The sequence below is a fragment of the Berkeleyomyces rouxiae genome, assembly GCF_048999995.1.
Source record: "Berkeleyomyces rouxiae strain 22BRR77 chromosome Unknown BrBRR77_ptg000001l, whole genome shotgun sequence".
In the NCBI taxonomy this organism is placed as follows: domain Eukaryota; kingdom Fungi; phylum Ascomycota; class Sordariomycetes; order Microascales; family Ceratocystidaceae; genus Berkeleyomyces; species Berkeleyomyces rouxiae.
This window is the reverse complement of record NW_027396491.1, coordinates 2,035,273-2,052,285: the sequence shown is the minus strand read 5'-3', so window position 1 is coordinate 2,052,285 and position 17,013 is coordinate 2,035,273. Positions and strand designations below refer to the sequence as shown.

At 51.3% G+C, this 17,013-nt stretch overlaps 5 protein-coding genes across 5 annotated transcripts; 3 read left to right on the top strand and 2 right to left on the bottom strand.

Moving 5' to 3' along the window:
• Window positions 1-4,342: 4,342 nt before the first annotated feature.
• On the top strand, window positions 4,343-7,303 carry BROUX77_000597 (uncharacterized protein; the record flags this gene model as incomplete). Its single annotated transcript, XM_073750897.1, has 3 exons — window positions 4,343-4,468; window positions 4,554-7,113; window positions 7,170-7,303. 3 exons carry the CDS (start codon window positions 4,343-4,345, stop codon window positions 7,301-7,303), a joined length of 2,820 nt encoding a protein of 939 aa, XP_073608834.1.
• A 1,003-nt stretch (window positions 7,304-8,306) lies between these two features.
• On the bottom strand, window positions 8,307-9,492 carry BROUX77_000596 (uncharacterized protein; the record flags this gene model as incomplete). The annotated part of the gene is made up of 3 exons (XM_073750886.1): window positions 8,307-9,119; window positions 9,187-9,318; window positions 9,385-9,492. The coding sequence occupies 3 exons, from the start codon at window positions 9,490-9,492 to the stop codon at window positions 8,307-8,309; spliced, it is 1,053 nt and encodes a 350-aa protein (XP_073608833.1).
• Window positions 9,493-9,925: 433 nt separating this feature from the next.
• Window positions 9,926-11,752, top strand: BROUX77_000595 (uncharacterized protein; the record flags this gene model as incomplete). Its single annotated transcript, XM_073750875.1, has 1 exon — window positions 9,926-11,752. One exon carries the CDS (start codon window positions 9,926-9,928, stop codon window positions 11,750-11,752), a length of 1,827 nt encoding a protein of 608 aa, XP_073608832.1.
• A 628-nt stretch (window positions 11,753-12,380) lies between these two features.
• Window positions 12,381-14,921, top strand: BROUX77_000594 (uncharacterized protein; the record flags this gene model as incomplete). The annotated part of the gene is made up of 1 exon (XM_073750864.1): window positions 12,381-14,921. One exon carries the CDS (start codon window positions 12,381-12,383, stop codon window positions 14,919-14,921), a length of 2,541 nt encoding a protein of 846 aa, XP_073608831.1.
• Window positions 14,922-15,259: 338 nt separating this feature from the next.
• Window positions 15,260-16,681, bottom strand: BROUX77_000593 (uncharacterized protein; the record flags this gene model as incomplete). Its single annotated transcript, XM_073750853.1, has 3 exons — window positions 15,260-16,105; window positions 16,160-16,461; window positions 16,537-16,681. 3 exons carry the CDS (start codon window positions 16,679-16,681, stop codon window positions 15,260-15,262), a joined length of 1,293 nt encoding a protein of 430 aa, XP_073608830.1.
• Window positions 16,682-17,013: the final 332 nt, after the last annotated feature.

Sequence of the window (17,013 nt, the reverse complement as noted above, 5' to 3'; positions counted from 1 at the left end):
CCTATTGGCCTTGGCTCGCTCTTTGCAGCGAGTACATATAATCCGTGTGTATGCTATACAGCGCTGTAATAATGCCTGTAGCGCTATATGGCTGCATGCAATGCAATCCTCCACTAACAAAGTAGCCCGTCCCTGCAGCACCGTTTTCAGTGGTGAGAGCTTGCAAGCCTTGCTTTCTTTAAACAAACATCCTCATCCATGGGTCCGAAGAGTGGCCTGTGCTAAGAATTAACTACGCTTTACCACAGCTTCTCTTTGCCAACTGTGACTTGCCCATAGCTTCAGTGTCCGTCTGTGAGGGGCAGGCAAGTGTGCGAGCAGTGCTGTATAAATTGTGAAGAGCCCTGTGACAAAAGAACCGAGAACCAACTCTCTCTCTCTCTCTCCCTAGTCTGGCCCCCTCCCCCGCGTCAGCCAGGGTTCTAATGAGCAAAGAGCGTGAAACATGGGGCCCAAAGAACGGAAGGAAAACAAGTTCGTTTTTCGAGAACACCTGGGCCACTCGGCTAAAGTGTCTTGGGGCCCTTGGACCACTGACCTGAGGCTGGGGGGAGACAGAGCCGGAGAGAGAGTCATTGTGCCCTGAGATCACGTATTTGATGTTGTTAGCCATGACAACAAAAGCGACAATCACGCCTTTGAGGCACAAACAAGAATGCTGACATAAGCGTGCGTGTTTGCAAAAGACTGACTTGTGTTTGTGCAAATACATTTATTCATATATACAGACCCATCGAGACTTATGCGTGGTACATACATGACTACATATACAGTACACAGTCCACATGCTTGTGCACATGCTCCCAACGCCGGGGCTGTTGTCCAAAGTTGGAGCCCGGCTTCCCTGCATGTGTCCATGTCCACCTGCGCAAGATATCTGCAAGTGTCTTGATACCGTACAGTACAGTACGTACAGCTTTGCGGAGAAGAGGAGAGAAGAGAGGAAAGCAGAAGAGGGTCGTGGATGGTAGCTAAGCTCTTCCGATACAGTCTGCTTACCCTTCTACCATTATAACGTCGGCTTGGCTGCTGTATAGCGCCTTCGCTTTCTGGATGGTCATGGCAAGCCGTCGGGATGGTGGCTCACTGCAGGTAGAGCAAGTCGTACACATGGATACGCATGTAGGTGTATCACTAACTACATACTTGTATGTGCATATATTGCATACGCCGCCGCAGATGTAGTAGATCCTTATGTGATAGTATGGGCTCAACCCGTTGCGGGGCTTCTCCCCCTAGCCTCACTTCTCAAAGTGAACCTATGGATCTGAGGGCTTGTACTATTCGCATGTGTATGTAGGCGTGTGTATGTGTGTGTGAGAGAGTGTCGGTATACACTGTTGCTTGTGCGAGCTTATTTTTAGTACTGATACTTGTAAATGCATATGTATGTATGTACACATGTGGTAGAGACACACACCTTGCTTGTCGTCTCTCCCGTCCATGCATCCGTTCATGACACTAGACTTTCACGGCTCAGGTGCCATCGTGCTCGTGTTGTTGTTGTTTGTTTCTCCCGCCCGCTGGCTGTCCGTTCGTCCTCTGATGTACGCTTCACCTGTTTTGCGTCATGGGAGCCTCCCTCTCGACCAGTATGGACAGATGCAACTATGCAGTTATGCTTTGTACTTTAGCTCTCTGTTTATTCAGCCTAACCAGAGACCCTGGAATTCTCGCATTCCTATCATGTGTCTCGCCTTGTTGCTCCTTCATGACGTCTTGGCTCTTCAGTCCTTCACAATTATAGCAACAGAAACCCGCGCATCGGATCCGATGGCCTCTCAAATTGCATTCCGAGCGATCACGCAAGTATTCGATACGTGCAATATCTTGTTATCTATGGAGCTAAGAAGAAAAAAGGGTGCTAAATATGCCTTGGTTCGTCTGAGAACAAGTGCAGACACCTATTGCAGCAGTCGATCCCATTCTGTGGAAAGGGAGGCTATGCCGGCCGGGATAGGAGGGATACAATGTGTAATGTAATGTATGTACATCTGTACCTGTGTCTGAGGAGGCCTATCCATCGCCGTCACTTCAGTTGGTTGATGGCTGCATCGCGGCTTTTTTGCTCACGCACAGTGTCTGTCATTCTGGACCGTGGACTACCAAGGTGAATATTCTCTCAGCACACCGTGCCGGCATAGTCATATATTCCTGGAATTTTACAGGCGGACTTCCTGGCTCGCCCCTTCTTCCATCTGCATGCGTCCTTGTCACGAAACTATGAAAGCACAACCATGAATCTTCTGGCCCGTTTAGCTACAGGTACCGCTGGGATAGTGCAGACATCCTCCTCGCTGACTGAAGTTAGGGTTATCTGACTGCCGCGAGATCTAGATGCAGATGGCTGCTGCGGCCGGTGCTAGTCAGGGAAGAAAGCGGCTATTGTTATCTTTTGTCTGCTTGGGGGCTTCAGGGTACGAGATAAGACTGTGGTTGCGCACCGGGTTGGCGAGAAATGCAGACTTGGGTGCTTCTGGAGGTACTTTTATCTGTATCTGTATCTGCAACCTTGGGACTGACGTACTTTGTTGCTGTTTCTGGCCAGAGCTTGGACTGTCGACAGGCGTATGTACATATGTACATACAATTGATGCATGTAGATACAAGAGGCTTACATCTTGCATCTATCCCCCCATTCACGACTGCACTCACTGCCACCCACCAGCTCGTACGCAGTACCAAAGACATGCTTCTATCTTATGCATGTACAAGGGCTAGTTAGTTGAAGCCAGGCAACGCACAAAAACGGGGCGAGCAAGAAGCCCAGATGTGCGCAAATGTGTATGTGTGTACTTGTATACAAGATGAGTGAGAGTGTCTCCATACAGACAGACAGACACCCACTCTCTTACTCTTCGCTGCAGGCACCGCGAAAGGCAGGATCATGTGTGTATACATGTACAAATGTACATACTGGTTGATGTACGCATTATCGCGGCAACTACCAGCAGCTGTCTACACAGCTATGTATGTATGTATGTACATATGTCTACTTCTACCTTTATGGCCTGGCCAGCTACCTACCCGCCTGGCCACCTGCTCATCCGGTGTTTGTCTTGATCCTGCTCTTTCCCTTTCTGCTGGCTGAATTGAATCTTGGTCCAGTAATTGCCCACGCTGCCTTGCCTGGCTCCTTCTTCGGCTTCCTCTTTCTGTTGTAGTTATCCTGCATGTATGTATGTAGGTAGTTACCACTTTGACCTTGGCCCGCGTTTGTTTCCTTTCTCTCCTCCTTCTTTTTTCGCCTGTTTTTTTCTCTCATATTCCACCACTCCAAGTACTTATGCCTCGCGTTTCCTCCTCCCCATCTCAGCTCTTCTCCTGCCTTCTGTCTTGTGCGAATTCTTCTTTTTCTTTTCCACTGCTTTCCGCTACTTATTGCCTGCTTGGTCATCACCACGCCCAATCTCACTGCGGCCTCTTTCTTCCCTTGCCCTAATTCGGTTGTTTTGTCCTGTCTCTTGCCACACTTAGAGGCTGCCCTGCCGCAACTAGACGCTAGCCTTGGCCCCTCGTCAAACTACGTCAGGATTAATTTCGTGCTGCATTTGCTTTTGTATGCACTGGCTTGCGTGCTGGCTTGGCCGTATATTGTCTGATTTTCCTTGTTAATTTATTACGACTAACTAGCCCTTGGAGTCATCGACCTGTTTCTTCTTTTTCTTTCTTTTCCTCTGCATAGTTACTGCTTTATTTTCTCGCTTTCTCTTTCTCTTCCTTCTTCTTCTTCCCTTCATATTTGCATATTGTTTGTGTCCCAACCTTTGCTTTCTGATCCCCCCCATAGATCGATCAATCAACCATTTGAATCACGAGACCTTCCTTCTTCGAGTCTCCAGCACGCTTTTGCTCTTGTTCCTTTTGATCTCTCTTATCTTGTTATCTTGAGCGCGGGACATTTGCCTAACCACCCACCAAGCCCTCAACTGACAACCTCACCTCACTTCGCACATCAAAACAAGACGTCCCTCCATACTCGCCCCATCGCCGTCAGCCTGTCGCTTATCGCACAACACCGCACTCCTGCCTTTTCGTCTTTTTTGATATTTCGGGTCGACTTTTGCCAAAGGCGCAGTTCCGTTCAGCCTTATCCTCTACATATTCTGCACCACCTTTTTGCACCTAGAATCTTCCGCTTTTCTGCCTTTTTTTGCCCACCCCAACAGTGTACATGTGTTTACCCACAGCTGCCGACGTCTTTCGAATATATTAAACTTGAGAGCTTGGATTACCTTTTATCGGATCTCGTCTACTCCCACATCAGCGACAACCACTGACACAGCGAACCCACTCTCATTTTCTTCTCTGGGACTTGGTCCCAGCATTAACTTGCTTCAAAATGGAGTCATCCTCCAGAACTTCCGAGTTAGAGCAGAGAATTCCTCCTTTCCGCCATGGCTCTTACCAAATGCTTGTTGAAATCGGCAAAGGAAGCTTTGCCCGAGTTATGAAGGCGCGCCATATTGTAAGATAACCTCCAATATACTAAGCATACCTCTTTCTCCCTCTACCCAAACATCTCTAGCTTTCTATCTAACTTGACGCCGTAGGATAATGGCAGTACATTTGCCGTCAAGATGGTAAAGAAGAAGCGCTTAAACGAAAAGCTTACCGCAAACCTTCAAACGGAAATCCAAATTATGAAGAATACCCGCCACCCAGGCATTATCCGACTATATGAGTCTTTTGACACCGAAGGCCATGTGAATCTGGTCATGGAATATTGCAAACTTGGGGACATGTCTCGAATCATCAAGCATGCTGGAAAGCTCTCGACATTCTCTGGATTCCAGGAGATGGACCGCCGCCATCCCAGTTATCAAAAAGCTCTCAACCCTGTTCTTGTACGGCTTTTCAGCCGTCAGCTTGTTGATGCTATCCGCTTCTTACATCACCGCAATCTCATTCACCGCGATATCAAGCCCCAGAACATTCTCCTTGATCTGGAGGATCTTTCCAACATGACTTCTGACCGACTGATTGTTCTTGAACGTCTGGCCAAGGCCGTCGGCGTCAACGTCAACTCTTGGAAATGGCTGCCGTTGGTTAAGCTAGCCGACTTTGGCTTTGCGCGTCATCTTCCATCAACGTCTCTGGCTGAGACTCTGTGTGGGTCGCCTCTTTACATGGGCCCCGAAATACTTCGCTACGAACGCTACGATGCTAAGACAGATCTATGGTCACTTGGAGCCGTCATTTTTGAGATGCTTACCGGCAAGCCCCCATTCAGAGCCAAGAATCACATTGAGCTTCTTAGACGCATAGATACAACTGCCATTGAGTTTCCCAAGCCCGCGACCAACTACCCAGGCGGTACTGACTACCCCAAAGACCTGCAAAAGTTTATTCTGGGCTTGCTTAAGAAAAAGCCCGTCGAACGAATGAGCTTTGAAACCACGTTCAATCACGATGCTATGGTTTCTCCGCTTACAGATATGGCGCCCGATGATTGCCCCGGCACTATTACTACGCTTCCTAAAAGACCTGGGTCTTCTAAGCTTAATGACAACAGTCACTCATCAAGCAGACCGGGGTCTTCAAGAAGTGTTAAATCAGCATTCCAGTCCTCTACCCAGGCTCATACCCCCAGACGTAGTAATACTACAGATGGTGTTAACTTGGCTGCTGCCGAGGGCTCCCACCGGACCTCAAAGCGGACTCCCACCATGGATGAAGATGGGTTTACCCGCACACCAGTTACATCTGCCCGCTCTCCATCTTCCTCAGCCCTCAATGCCCCTATTGAACAACGGACATCGTCTCGGGGTATCACTCGTGCTGCGACAACTGGGCTTGGCATACAAGACCATTCGCAGAATCTAGGCTTTAATTCTTCTCGAACACGTGGGCCTGCTCCCACTGAAGTAGCACATGCTATTGAGGACGCGATTTCCCCTGGCATTGTCGCGCCTACAGATAGGCTTTCTCGCCGCTCGTCAAACAAAGAGCAGAAGTCGAAATCGACGAGCCACCGAGCCACTCCGGAAATGGCCTTTGAGCGCGACTATGTCGTTGTGGAAAAGAAGCAAGTAGAGGTTAATGCCATGGCTGACGAAATGGCTGCAAGTCCACGGGGTCACGATAACAACCAGCTTGTTAGGAGGCACCAGAGTTCTACTGCGGTTAACATTCCTGGTCGATCTGGTCAGGGCAACAACCAAGGTCCAATTGACCTGACTCCTCCTGCTAGCCGAAGTCCTAGTTCAATTAGTCGTGCTATCCAGGGTGCTACTATGCGGTTCTTTGGTGTCAAGTTCTCACCAAGTCGTATTGCCCGTGGCCAGTCGCCCCCTATGTACAACCCGTACTCGGCAGGCTGTCCTCCTCCGACTGTACCTAGCCTTCTCACAGATGGCCGCAACAACGGAGAGCCTCAGTTCAACGAGTCCCGTGTTGCTCAGATGATTGAGGATTTTGCCAACAGGAGCGATTGCATCTGGAGCTTTGCGGAAATCAAGTTCCAGCAACTGATTCCCGAGCGTACTTCGTCCGATGTTAGGTCTATTAATAAGTCTGCCGATGAATTGAGTGACCTAACTGATGATGCAGTTGTCGTTCTTTCCGAAGAAGCACTTTTACTCTACGTCAAAGCCCTTGAGATTTTGGCCACCGCGATAGATTCCGCTAGTCAATGGTGGGCTAGTCACTCCAGAGTTGAGGATGGTTGTCCTCGAACAACAGACCGAATCAACGGAACTGTTCAGTGGTTACGAAACCGTTTCAACGATACCCTTGAAAAGGTTGAACTCGTCCGTCTGCGTCTGATTCAGGCTCAAGAGCGCCTGCCCGAGAATCATCCCGCCCACCCTTCGCATCATACCCAAAATAGTTCTCTAAACATTGATTCTGGAAATCTGAATGTTTACATCTCCTCCAGAACTACTGCTGACAAGCTAATCTACGACCGCGCGCTTGAGATGTGCAAGCATGCAGCTGGCGATGAAATGTGCAAGCGCAACCTATCCGTGTGCGAAACCTACTATTCAACAGCCCTTCGCATGATGGAGGCTCTTCTCGACCGAACTGATGACAACCGATCGACAAATGGCGAGACAGGATATGGAGAACTTGATCATCAGGAAGAGGAAGACCAGCTCCACTTGATGAAGAGTAAGTAACAAATGGAAGTATACTGTAAATACCGTATGACTAACTCTGATTTTCAGTGATTTCTGCCATCCGTGGCCGCCTCGCTGCGACACAGCATAAGATGCAGGCAATGACGGAAAACGAAAAGCTTCACAGAGGATCCCATCGCCATAGTGGCTCCAACACTCCTGCTTCGGTAAATTCTAACTAACGGACTAACGGCACCACCTGTCCATGAAACCCGCCATTTGGTTTTTGAATTTATCCGCAAACGACATTGCCTGGTCCTTTTGACTGGGTAGAGCGACTATTGTAATCCCACTGCTCTCTCCTCACACTATCACTTTCTTGCTTCCCTCGGTCAAATAGCCTGAGCACTTTCAGGCTGGTGATTTGACGATCTTATGATACTTCTCATCTATCTCTGCCTTCTTCTGTCTTTATTCTTTTCCTCGTATTTTTAGCATGCAACTCTCTACTCATTCTGCCGCCTAGATGGTATATTTTCATTGGCTTTGGTTTCCAAGGCCTCGCGTTCTGTTGCTACAACATCTTGTACTGCCGCATTCGGTGCTTTATTCCTGCACGGGATGATAGCTGAGCCTGGTCATTGCAAGATATTGTGACTGGCATTACAGGCCTTGGGAGTTTCTCTCCGCTTAGCCGGCATTTTTGTCTACATGACTTTTCTCATCTCCGTCTGTTTTCTTTTTTTCTTGCTTTTGGTTTGAGCAGTTCACAGGACAAGACAGATGGCATCTAATGCCTCTGAATCTTGGTCTTTTTTATCCCAGATTCTTTCAAAGCTCTACATTTCTTCTTTGTTTATATTCGTCGGCGTTGGTTACGTTTTTGGTCTTTGTTATGGTATCCCATTTCTTTGTCTACTTTTGCTGTATCTTCTTCACTTCGAACTTGTTTTCGTGTGCGCAACGCTCGCAACACTTGTACGTTTGTCTTATTATGTTTCTGTCGCGTTAACCAGGGAATTCATGCTAGTATTTTGGTTTTCTTTCTGCACAATTTTGGGGGTGCTCCTGTTTCAGTGGGAGAGCGTTATACAGGCGTGTTTCAAATTGACTCTCTTCTTTCTTCTTCTTCAATATGAATTTCCGAGCCTTTTGTTCATTGACGTGATGATATACAAGTTAACGAAAGACCTCGTTTGTGGTTCATACGTGAAGAGTTTGTGTATTATTTATACGTGGAGGCATCTAGTTTTTGGGGCCAGTCTTGGACTCCCAATTTGAGGGAGGTCCATGCTTTTTCGCGTACTTCTTGATTGTGCCGGTCAAATCAGCTTGCACAAATATCCAAATGATAGGTACCAACATAGCCATGATAGTATCAACGACCCAGCTGTTGCGCAGCGAGCCACCTAGCATGCCCCATCTCATGAGCGACCCCAGAAAAGCCACCGTCACGAAGAAATCGCCGCGCTCTAGGCCCTGAATCGACGCAGAAGCCACCTGATCCGGGGTCTGTTTGGGGTCTGACGCCTCGAGAAGATGTGTGACCTCAGGCTTTACGGAGTTCTCACGCTCGAGACCAGGGCTCAGAATAGTGCCAGGGTAGACGACGTGTAGTTTGATATTCTGGGGGTAGAGCAGCAGTTCCTGGGCGAGCGCGTCAGCCAGTCCGCGCACGGCAAACTTGGACGGCGCGTAGGCGCCGTAGCCGACAATCGAGCAAAAAGCGACGACGCTGGCGGTCAGCACGACGTGGCGTGCGTCGCGGGTCGGATCGCAGTCGGCCGGGTCCTGGGAAGACGTCCACTCGCGCAGAATCGAGTGCGCCATCTCCGCCTGGCCGTAGAAGTTGATGTCCATCTGGCGCTTGGTATCAGCGAGGTCCTGCTCGATCCACAGGCCGGGCGTCGCGACTCCCGCAATGCACCATACGATGTCGGGCGAGGCGTTGTTGTTCCATGCGCGCACGTTGGCTAGCACGGCTTTGGAGTAGTCGGGTACGGCGACGTCGGCGGTGACGTAGTGGAAGCGTTGGCGATCGGGGTTCCGGGCGGCGGCCTTTAGAGAGAGGGGGGGGGGCGTTAGAAATGGGTTCGTGGTGTGAGAGGTTTCACGGAGGGCGTACCTTGATTTGGACAAGGGCTTCTTCGAGCTTGTCCTTGCGGCGGGCGACAATCACGACATTGGCGCCCTTCGCGGCAAGCTGCTTTGCGGCAGAGAGGCCCATGCCCTCGGATCCGCCGGTGATGAGAACAGTCTATAGATGATCAGAACGAAGTTCATGTGAAGCATGAGGAGAGGCGGTGGGACATGGAGGACATACCTTCCCGTCAACAGGGAATTTGTTCTTGCTAAATATCCCCATGATGTAGGCACAGAATATGGACACAATGGGGGGAATGGCCATCCAATACGGTGATAGAGGTTCCATGGTGTTTTCTGACGGTAAATAAAATTCAAGCTAGATGCTCGTTCAGCCTGAGTGTGGCCAGCGTTTTGTCGTGAGAGCTGGCTGTTCGTTGCGTCTCCTATCACCAGCACAAACCCCTGTCGCAGGATACTTTGCGTCAGGGATCCCAAACTGGCGCGCTCCGTGGTGGACTGTTTTTGACTAGATTGCAACTATGTGGATTCGCTGATAAGAGATAAGTTCGAAAAATTTCAGAAAATAATGGGATGCAAAATAGTGTTCAGGTTGTCGTGCTTTGTCGGCCTAAGCATCATACGCAAACCAACAATTCCGGACAAAGCCGCCTGCAAACTTTGCGCACTGCGTTTCTAAGTTGTATTTTTGTTGTCTCTTTGGTCTCCGTATTCACAGACCTCAGTCTCAACCTCCCAACACCACACCTAGAACACCAACCATGGGCAGAAAACGGAAGGCTAGCCGTCCCTCTGGGCCCACCGGCCCCCGCGAAGTCGACACTGCCGACGCCCGTCTGGGCCCCATCAACTCATACGAAGATGTCGCCGATTCCCAGGACGAGCACTTTATGAACCAGGACAAGATCCTACTCGACGACCGGAGCTCCAAGCGCCAAAAGATGCGTGAGGAGGCCGAGGCGTTTTTGGAAGACTCCGACGCCGAGGTATTCAACTACGACGAGAACGATGACGACGACGACGACGATGATGACGAGGATACGGCACCTAAAAAGTCCAAGAAGAAGGGCGGCGAAGACGATGAAGAGGAGGGCGACGAGCGGTGGTGGGGCTCCTCGAAGAAGGAGTACTACAACGCCGACGCTATTGAGACTGAGGCCGATGCCTTGGAAGAAGAAGCCGAGGCGAAGCGCATTCAGCAGAAGAAGCTGGCAAAAATGGCCGACGAGGATTTCATGTTCGACGAGAACGAGTGGAAAACTGCTGAGGACAAAGAGGCCGGTGAAGACGTTGTTACTGAAGTCCTGGGCGACACCGAGATTCCTGACGATATCTCCCCCGAGGAGAGCATGCGTCTACTGAGCACACGCTACCCAGAGTTCGAGTACCTCGCGACCGAATTTGAAGAGCTAAAGCCGACGCTAGAGACGCTTCGCAGTGCCACCGATGGCAAGGACAACAAGTCGCTCGAGATGGTGCGCTACATTGTCCTCGCGTCGTATCTCTCTGCGCTCGCTAGTTACTTTGCCATCCTGGCCTCGCCGGCGCGCGACTCGACCGATACCTACAAGACACTCGACCCCGCCGAGCTGCGCGAGCATGATGTCATGACGGCGCTGTTCAAGTGCCGCGACATGTGGACGCGCGTGCGCGACATCAAAACGACCAAGGCGCTCGCGCAGGAAGTCACGCCAGTCAATAGCGACGACGAGAGCGGCTCCGGCTACGACAGCAGCAACGACGTGTTCTACACCCCAGGCAAGACGCCGCAGAAGCCCAAGGTTCCCAAGAAGAAGAAGAGCTCGTCCGGCGTCATGGTCAGCCAGGATATCGAAGACGACTTGGCGGACCTGTACAACATGCCGCTCAAGATCAACAAGAAGAAGGCGGCGGTGGAATCATCCGACGATGAGGCGGATGAGGGCGACTCCGACTTTGGCGAGGAAGAGGCCCTCGACGAAAAGGACGCTCTTGAAAAGGCCAAGCGCAAGAAGTCTCTGCGCTTCTACACTTCGCAGATTGTGCAAAAGTCGTCTCGCCGCGCCGGTGCCGGTCGTGATGCCGGTGGCGACATGGACATTCCCTACCGCGAGCGTCTGCGCGATCGACAGGCGCGCCTGAACGCCGAGGCCGAGCGACGCGGTCGCAAGGACAGCAAGTTTGGCGCGGACCTGGACGGCGCGGACCCGGACGCCGAGGACGTGGCGACGCGCAAGGCGGTCAACGAGGACGACGAGTACTACGACATGGTGGCGGCGTCGAGCAAGAAGAAGCGCGACGACAAGGCGGATCGCTTCGCGGCGTACGCGGCGGCCGGCAAGGCAGATCGCGTCGTCGAGGTCCAGGATGTCGGCGAGGACGGCAAGCGCAAGATTACGTACACCATCGAGAAGAACAAGGGTCTGGCGCCCAAGCGCAAGAAGGAGAACAGAAACCCACGTGTCAAGAAGCGGTTGAAGTATGCGGAGAAGATGAAGAAGTTGAAGAGCATGAAGCCAACGTATGCCGGCCCTGGAGAGAGCGGATACCAGGGTATCAAGACTGGTATCAAGGCTGGTCTCATCAAGAGCACCAAGTTCCAGAACTAATGGAGGCGCAGATACCGATCGTGCGGGTGAGGTTGTTTTGGCTACGGGCAAAAATGTTTGGGATGCGGTATTTCGTGGGCGTTCATATACAAGTACTTGCAGACTTTGGCATTCGCCATTTTATTATCATTATATTCATTTCTTTTGTATGTGTAAAAGCTGTATAATTTCCACGTTACGGCCTGGTTTTGGTCATGGGCGAACCGATTATTGCTGCTTGTTTGTGTAGCTAACTACATATGTACATATGCACAGAGACTCAGCAGTGTCTTCGGTGCCACAAAGTGAAGTGAAGTCAACTTTATTTACAAGACGCCCCCAGACTTTTGGCATGTGCTAGTGAGAATAATAATGAGCCCTAATATCTCAGGGCTAGGGTTACTCTCCTTGTTGAATTGCATACTTAAAGTGGGTCATGGGAATCCAGCTGGCACATGCAAGCTCAGAGGTTCGTTTGCCTTGAGCTTCACCTCGAGTCGTGCAGCTTCACATTAAGTCTCCAAGCTTAAATGCGCTGGTGTTTAATTCTTTGAAAGCAGCTTTGTTTTTATCTTCTCTTCTACCCAGACCCCTCTCAACAAAAATCTTCCATTTCAACGGCATAGCTTCTTTCTTCATGTAATCGAGAATGGCAGCCGCCCCAGACACGTCAAATCTGGCCTCTGCGGCCGACGTCTTCGCCGCGACCTTCACCTTGCCGCAGATCCGCGCCATCCACAAGTCACTCCACGACCAGGTAGAGGAAAAGTCGACGAGGCTGCGCAATAAAGTCGGCAGTTCGTACCGCGAGCTTCTGGGAACCGCCGACACCATTGTGCAGATGCAGCAGGACACCAATGCCGTGCAACAGATTCTCAATCGCATGGGCACTTGCACCAGTTCTGCAGCCCTGAAGAAAAAGACAACTGGGCTATCTCGCTACGACCAGCTCATGTCGTCGGGCGACTCTAGCATCGAGGCTAGCGAGACAGCCCGCGCCAAGATGTGGGAAGCTACGAAGTTGGCCTTTTCTGGTGTGCTGAGGGGCAGCGAGGCGTTCAATCTGCAGGGTCTTGGCCGTGGTGAGAGACTCGTGCTAGCCACCAAGGTCCTGGTTCTCAGCAGAGTGCTTATTGGCAGTTTCAAGGGCAGCATACCTACCAGTTCATATGCGCGTAGAGTCATGAGCGTTGCTGAGAAGAGCCTCCAGAGACCCCGCAACAAGATTGGCCGCGGCATAGCGAAGGCGCTCGAGGAAGTCTGTGACGAGGGCCAGCGTGATACCATACTGAAAGCCTTGGCTGCCTACAGTCTCTTGACGAATTCAGGCGCGTGCGATGCGCTGCAGCACTTCCTCCACGTTCGTGGTGCTGCGATTGCCCTTGCCTTTGAGTTGGACGAAGACAAACGGGAGCTTACATCAGCCAATGTTATGAATGCCATGAAGCTTTACACATCGACGCTCTTGGATGTGCAGGCCGCGGTTCCGTCGAAACTATCCCAGGAGTTGCAAGCAGTCAAAAGGCAGCGCTTGCTTGCTGATGCAAGCCTGCGCAATGTCCAGGTTTTGCGTCTTGACACGTACGAGAGGTGGTGTGGCGATGATGTTCAATTCTTTACACCCTATATTCGCCACGATGATTTGGACAGCGACAAGGCCCGGTCCATGCTTTTTAGCTGGGCAGAAGCCGGCAGTCAGGCTCTTCTTGATGGTGTGGAAAAGGCGCTAGCCCATATTATTGAGTTTAGAGCCATTACCGACCTCCGTACCCAAGTCCTACAGCATTGGGTACGAGAGGGTAGTCGTGTCAAAGGCATTGACCCTGATGATATGTTGAATAAGCTTCGGAATGTAATCAACACGCATCTTCAGAGAGTCATGGACGCCAAAATAGCCAAAATCCATCTCATCAGCTCTGAGGTTAACTCCACACTGGATTCATGGGTGGAGGGTGAGACTGATGAAGTCATTGATATATGGGATGTTGATGGGTTCGACATGGGTATGAGTCAAGGAGCGGTGCCCTTTATTACCGAGGTTATCGCCGGTATGAATGGCCACAACCACGCTGTCTCGCGCGCTGTCAGTCGCTACCAGGCCTGGTACTCGGTCATCAATGACGTGCAAGAAGTTGTTGACGTGCTCCGCCGGCAGCGCTGGGACAACGACTTTGAAGAAATCGAAGCCGAAGAAACCATTGAAGCTCGCCAGCAGCTTCTCAGTAAAGACGACCCGCGAGCCCTTGGAGATAGACTGACAGACTCGCTACAGACAGAGTTTTCTGTGCTGGAGAAGAAGTTAGCCCAGCTGTGGACAGACAAAAGAGCCAGTCTGAACAGTGGCGGTATTGCGGCATATTTCCTCCGCATAATCCGCAGCCTCCGCTCGGCACTACCAGATATCCCTTCAGTAAAGTCATTTTGCCTGGCAATGGTGCCAGAGCTGCAGCAGGCTGTCGTCAAAGACGCATGTACCTCGCCGCTGGACGAATTCGTTCTGTCCGCTCTCTCCCGGAAGACTGTCTCTTGTCGTGGCCTGTGGGAGGGCGAGCCAGCTCTCCCGACGCAGCCCTCGCCCGGCACTTTCAAGTTCTTGAGAAATCTTTCTGCTTCTATGGCTGACAGGTACTCGGACATCTGGAGCCCGACTGCTGTCACGTTGCTTCGAAAGCACATGGCAGGCCTACTAGAGGAGAATTGGTTTGAGGCGTTGAAGGAGTTGGAGAAAGATGACGAGGAAAACAAAGACAACAAGGACGACGAGGACTCCGACAAGTCAGAAGAAACAATACCACCGGAAGCTGAGAAAACAACCGAGAACAAATCAGATCCGGCAGAAAATAGCAATTCCGATTCCGAGTCCGAGCCTAAGCCTCGGCCCGATTCACAATCTGAACCCGACGTCAACGCTAGCGAGGAAATGACCCAAAAGCCCGAGGAGAATACCGCAGTCGAAGACACCGAGAAAAAGACAGCCCTTGACAGGAAGGATGTTCTGATACAGTGGCTATACGACGTGCTGTATCTCACCGGTGCGTTCGCCGCCTCGGAAGATGAAAGCTTACTCAAGAATCTGGAGAAGACTTTTGCGGAGCACACAGGCTTGGAGGATACATCCAGACAGAGGCTTGCCAAGTCTGCTGGCGATTACTGGAAGCGGACGTTTATGCTGTTTGGCTTGCTGCAGTAGAATTTTGCTGTAGCGCCATGTCCGTCTATTCTAGGTGTTGGGATCCTATCGTATATATGTACCTGCAGAGTTTGTAAAGCAAGAAATATATCAAAGCCTGTGGTACTGATAAGTGATGTATGCAATGTAAATAAAGTTATAAGGTATCTGTACGCCGGTCCGTCCATCATGGTGAATTCTGCTTGCTGATGACTCTACCCGTCGCTGTTTCTTTCCAACGCCACTCGGTCCCATTCGGCGACTCTCCTCGTCTAACTACCCATTCGCCAACTAGCCCAATGCTCTCCAGATTTCCCTGTTAATAAGAATGGCCGAGATGTCTTTTTTTGCTCTACTTCTTACTTTCTACTAGCTCCTCTACTCAGCTTGGGGAAAACAAGAGGCAGCGCTAGCTTGGCCATTGTCGACTGCGCCTTGGTCTGGGGGTTCTTGTATTGCTTGGGGCGGGCGCCGACCTCGCGGAAGATCTGTGTCATGACGGCGGGGTCGAGGTTGAGATCGAAGCGCAGATCCGTCGTGTCCATCTCAAAGTTTTCCAGCACGCAGGCCCAGACGGCCGCATGGGCCAGGGCTAGCTGGTGGTGGAAGTTATCCATGAGTCCATTGACAGTGAACGTCTTGAAGAGGTACGACGTGACAATCTCGGGCGCGCCAATCTTCTCTGTGAACACGGCGCGCGGCGGCGTCTTGCGGCCGTCGCGGCCCTTTTTGCTCATGGACACGTACATGATGAGATAGTACAAGAAGCGCAGCAGGCGCATGCGCTGCACCGCGTCAGTCGAGTTGGCAGTGCGCACCAGGCGGCCTGCCACAAAGCGCGATCGCAGTTGCACGTTCTCGTTGTTGGCCACGCTGTCTATCCAGTCCTTGACGGGAATCGAGTGCAGCACCTCGCGTCCGATGATGGCATCTGGCTGGTACACGTCCTGTATTTCTGTAGCAGCCAGGTTGGGCCGCGGGATGGGCTTGCTGGACCGGGCGGCCTCGTCGAGGTCCTCGCGCGAAAGCATGGTCGAGGCATTCTTCTTGACGGCGTCGAGAGTTGCCAGCTCGGCGGAGCTGAGCTTTGTTTGGTCGTTTGCCGAGGCCGTGGGCAGGGCGTTAAGAATGACGTCGTCAATCGCCTTTTTAGCCTTGCGAGTACCGAAAGTCTTGTTCAGCTCGATGCGCTGGGCCATTGCTCTCTGTCAAATTGTTAGTATTGTCCATCCCACAGCCAAGATATAACAAATACATACCATCTTCTCAGCGGGTTCTTCGCTGCGAGTCGGTAGTCTAGCCTTGACGACACCGCGCAGAAGCATCTTCTTGGCCTCGACAAACCGCACAGTGTTTGTAGCCGGATCGAACACACCAACAAAGTGGTTGACGCCGCAGTTCACCATTGATGACCGGTCCTCCTTGGCAGTGTAGTCCATAATGGGGTGGGCGTTGGCATGCAGCATCATCTCTGACTTGCCGTCTTTCCGCTTCGAGCTGCTATTTTTGCTGTAAAGGTGGAAGGGGACGTTGGTGGGAACATCGAAGCTGACCGAGGTGTCTGTCGCAAGATTTATATGTTAGCCCTTTGCCCGTCCAGCTCGACTAGGACCAACAAATAAAAACATAGGCCTACCAATTCCGGGTGTCCAGATCGGCGCAGACTCAACGGCTCTCTGTAGTCTCACGGGCTTGCCCGCCTTCTGGCCAGCATGGACCTTCTGGCCGGCCGTCGAGGCGTTGTCCGATCTCTTGCGTTTCTTCTCCGTGGTACTCGGCATCGTGGCGGTTTGTTGAGAAGTTGGAATGGGCCGTTTATTGTGAGGTAGCCCAGGACGTAAAGAAAATCCGCTCCAACCAAAAAGGACTTTCTAACCAACAGCAAACGTTTGGTTGTGGTGCTGTCGTCACGACCGCATCGCGCGGCTGTGAAGCCCAAAACTTTTCTTGAAAAAAAAAAAAATGGCTTGCAAAATGCTTATCGGGTATACCCGAGGATTACCCGTTATCAACTCTTTAGCATGGCAAGGGGTCACTGGTGGGGCACCTGTCAACCTCACTTTGCGGCTTTGCACTCCCTTCGGCGAAGGTTTTAATCAATGCTATTTAGACT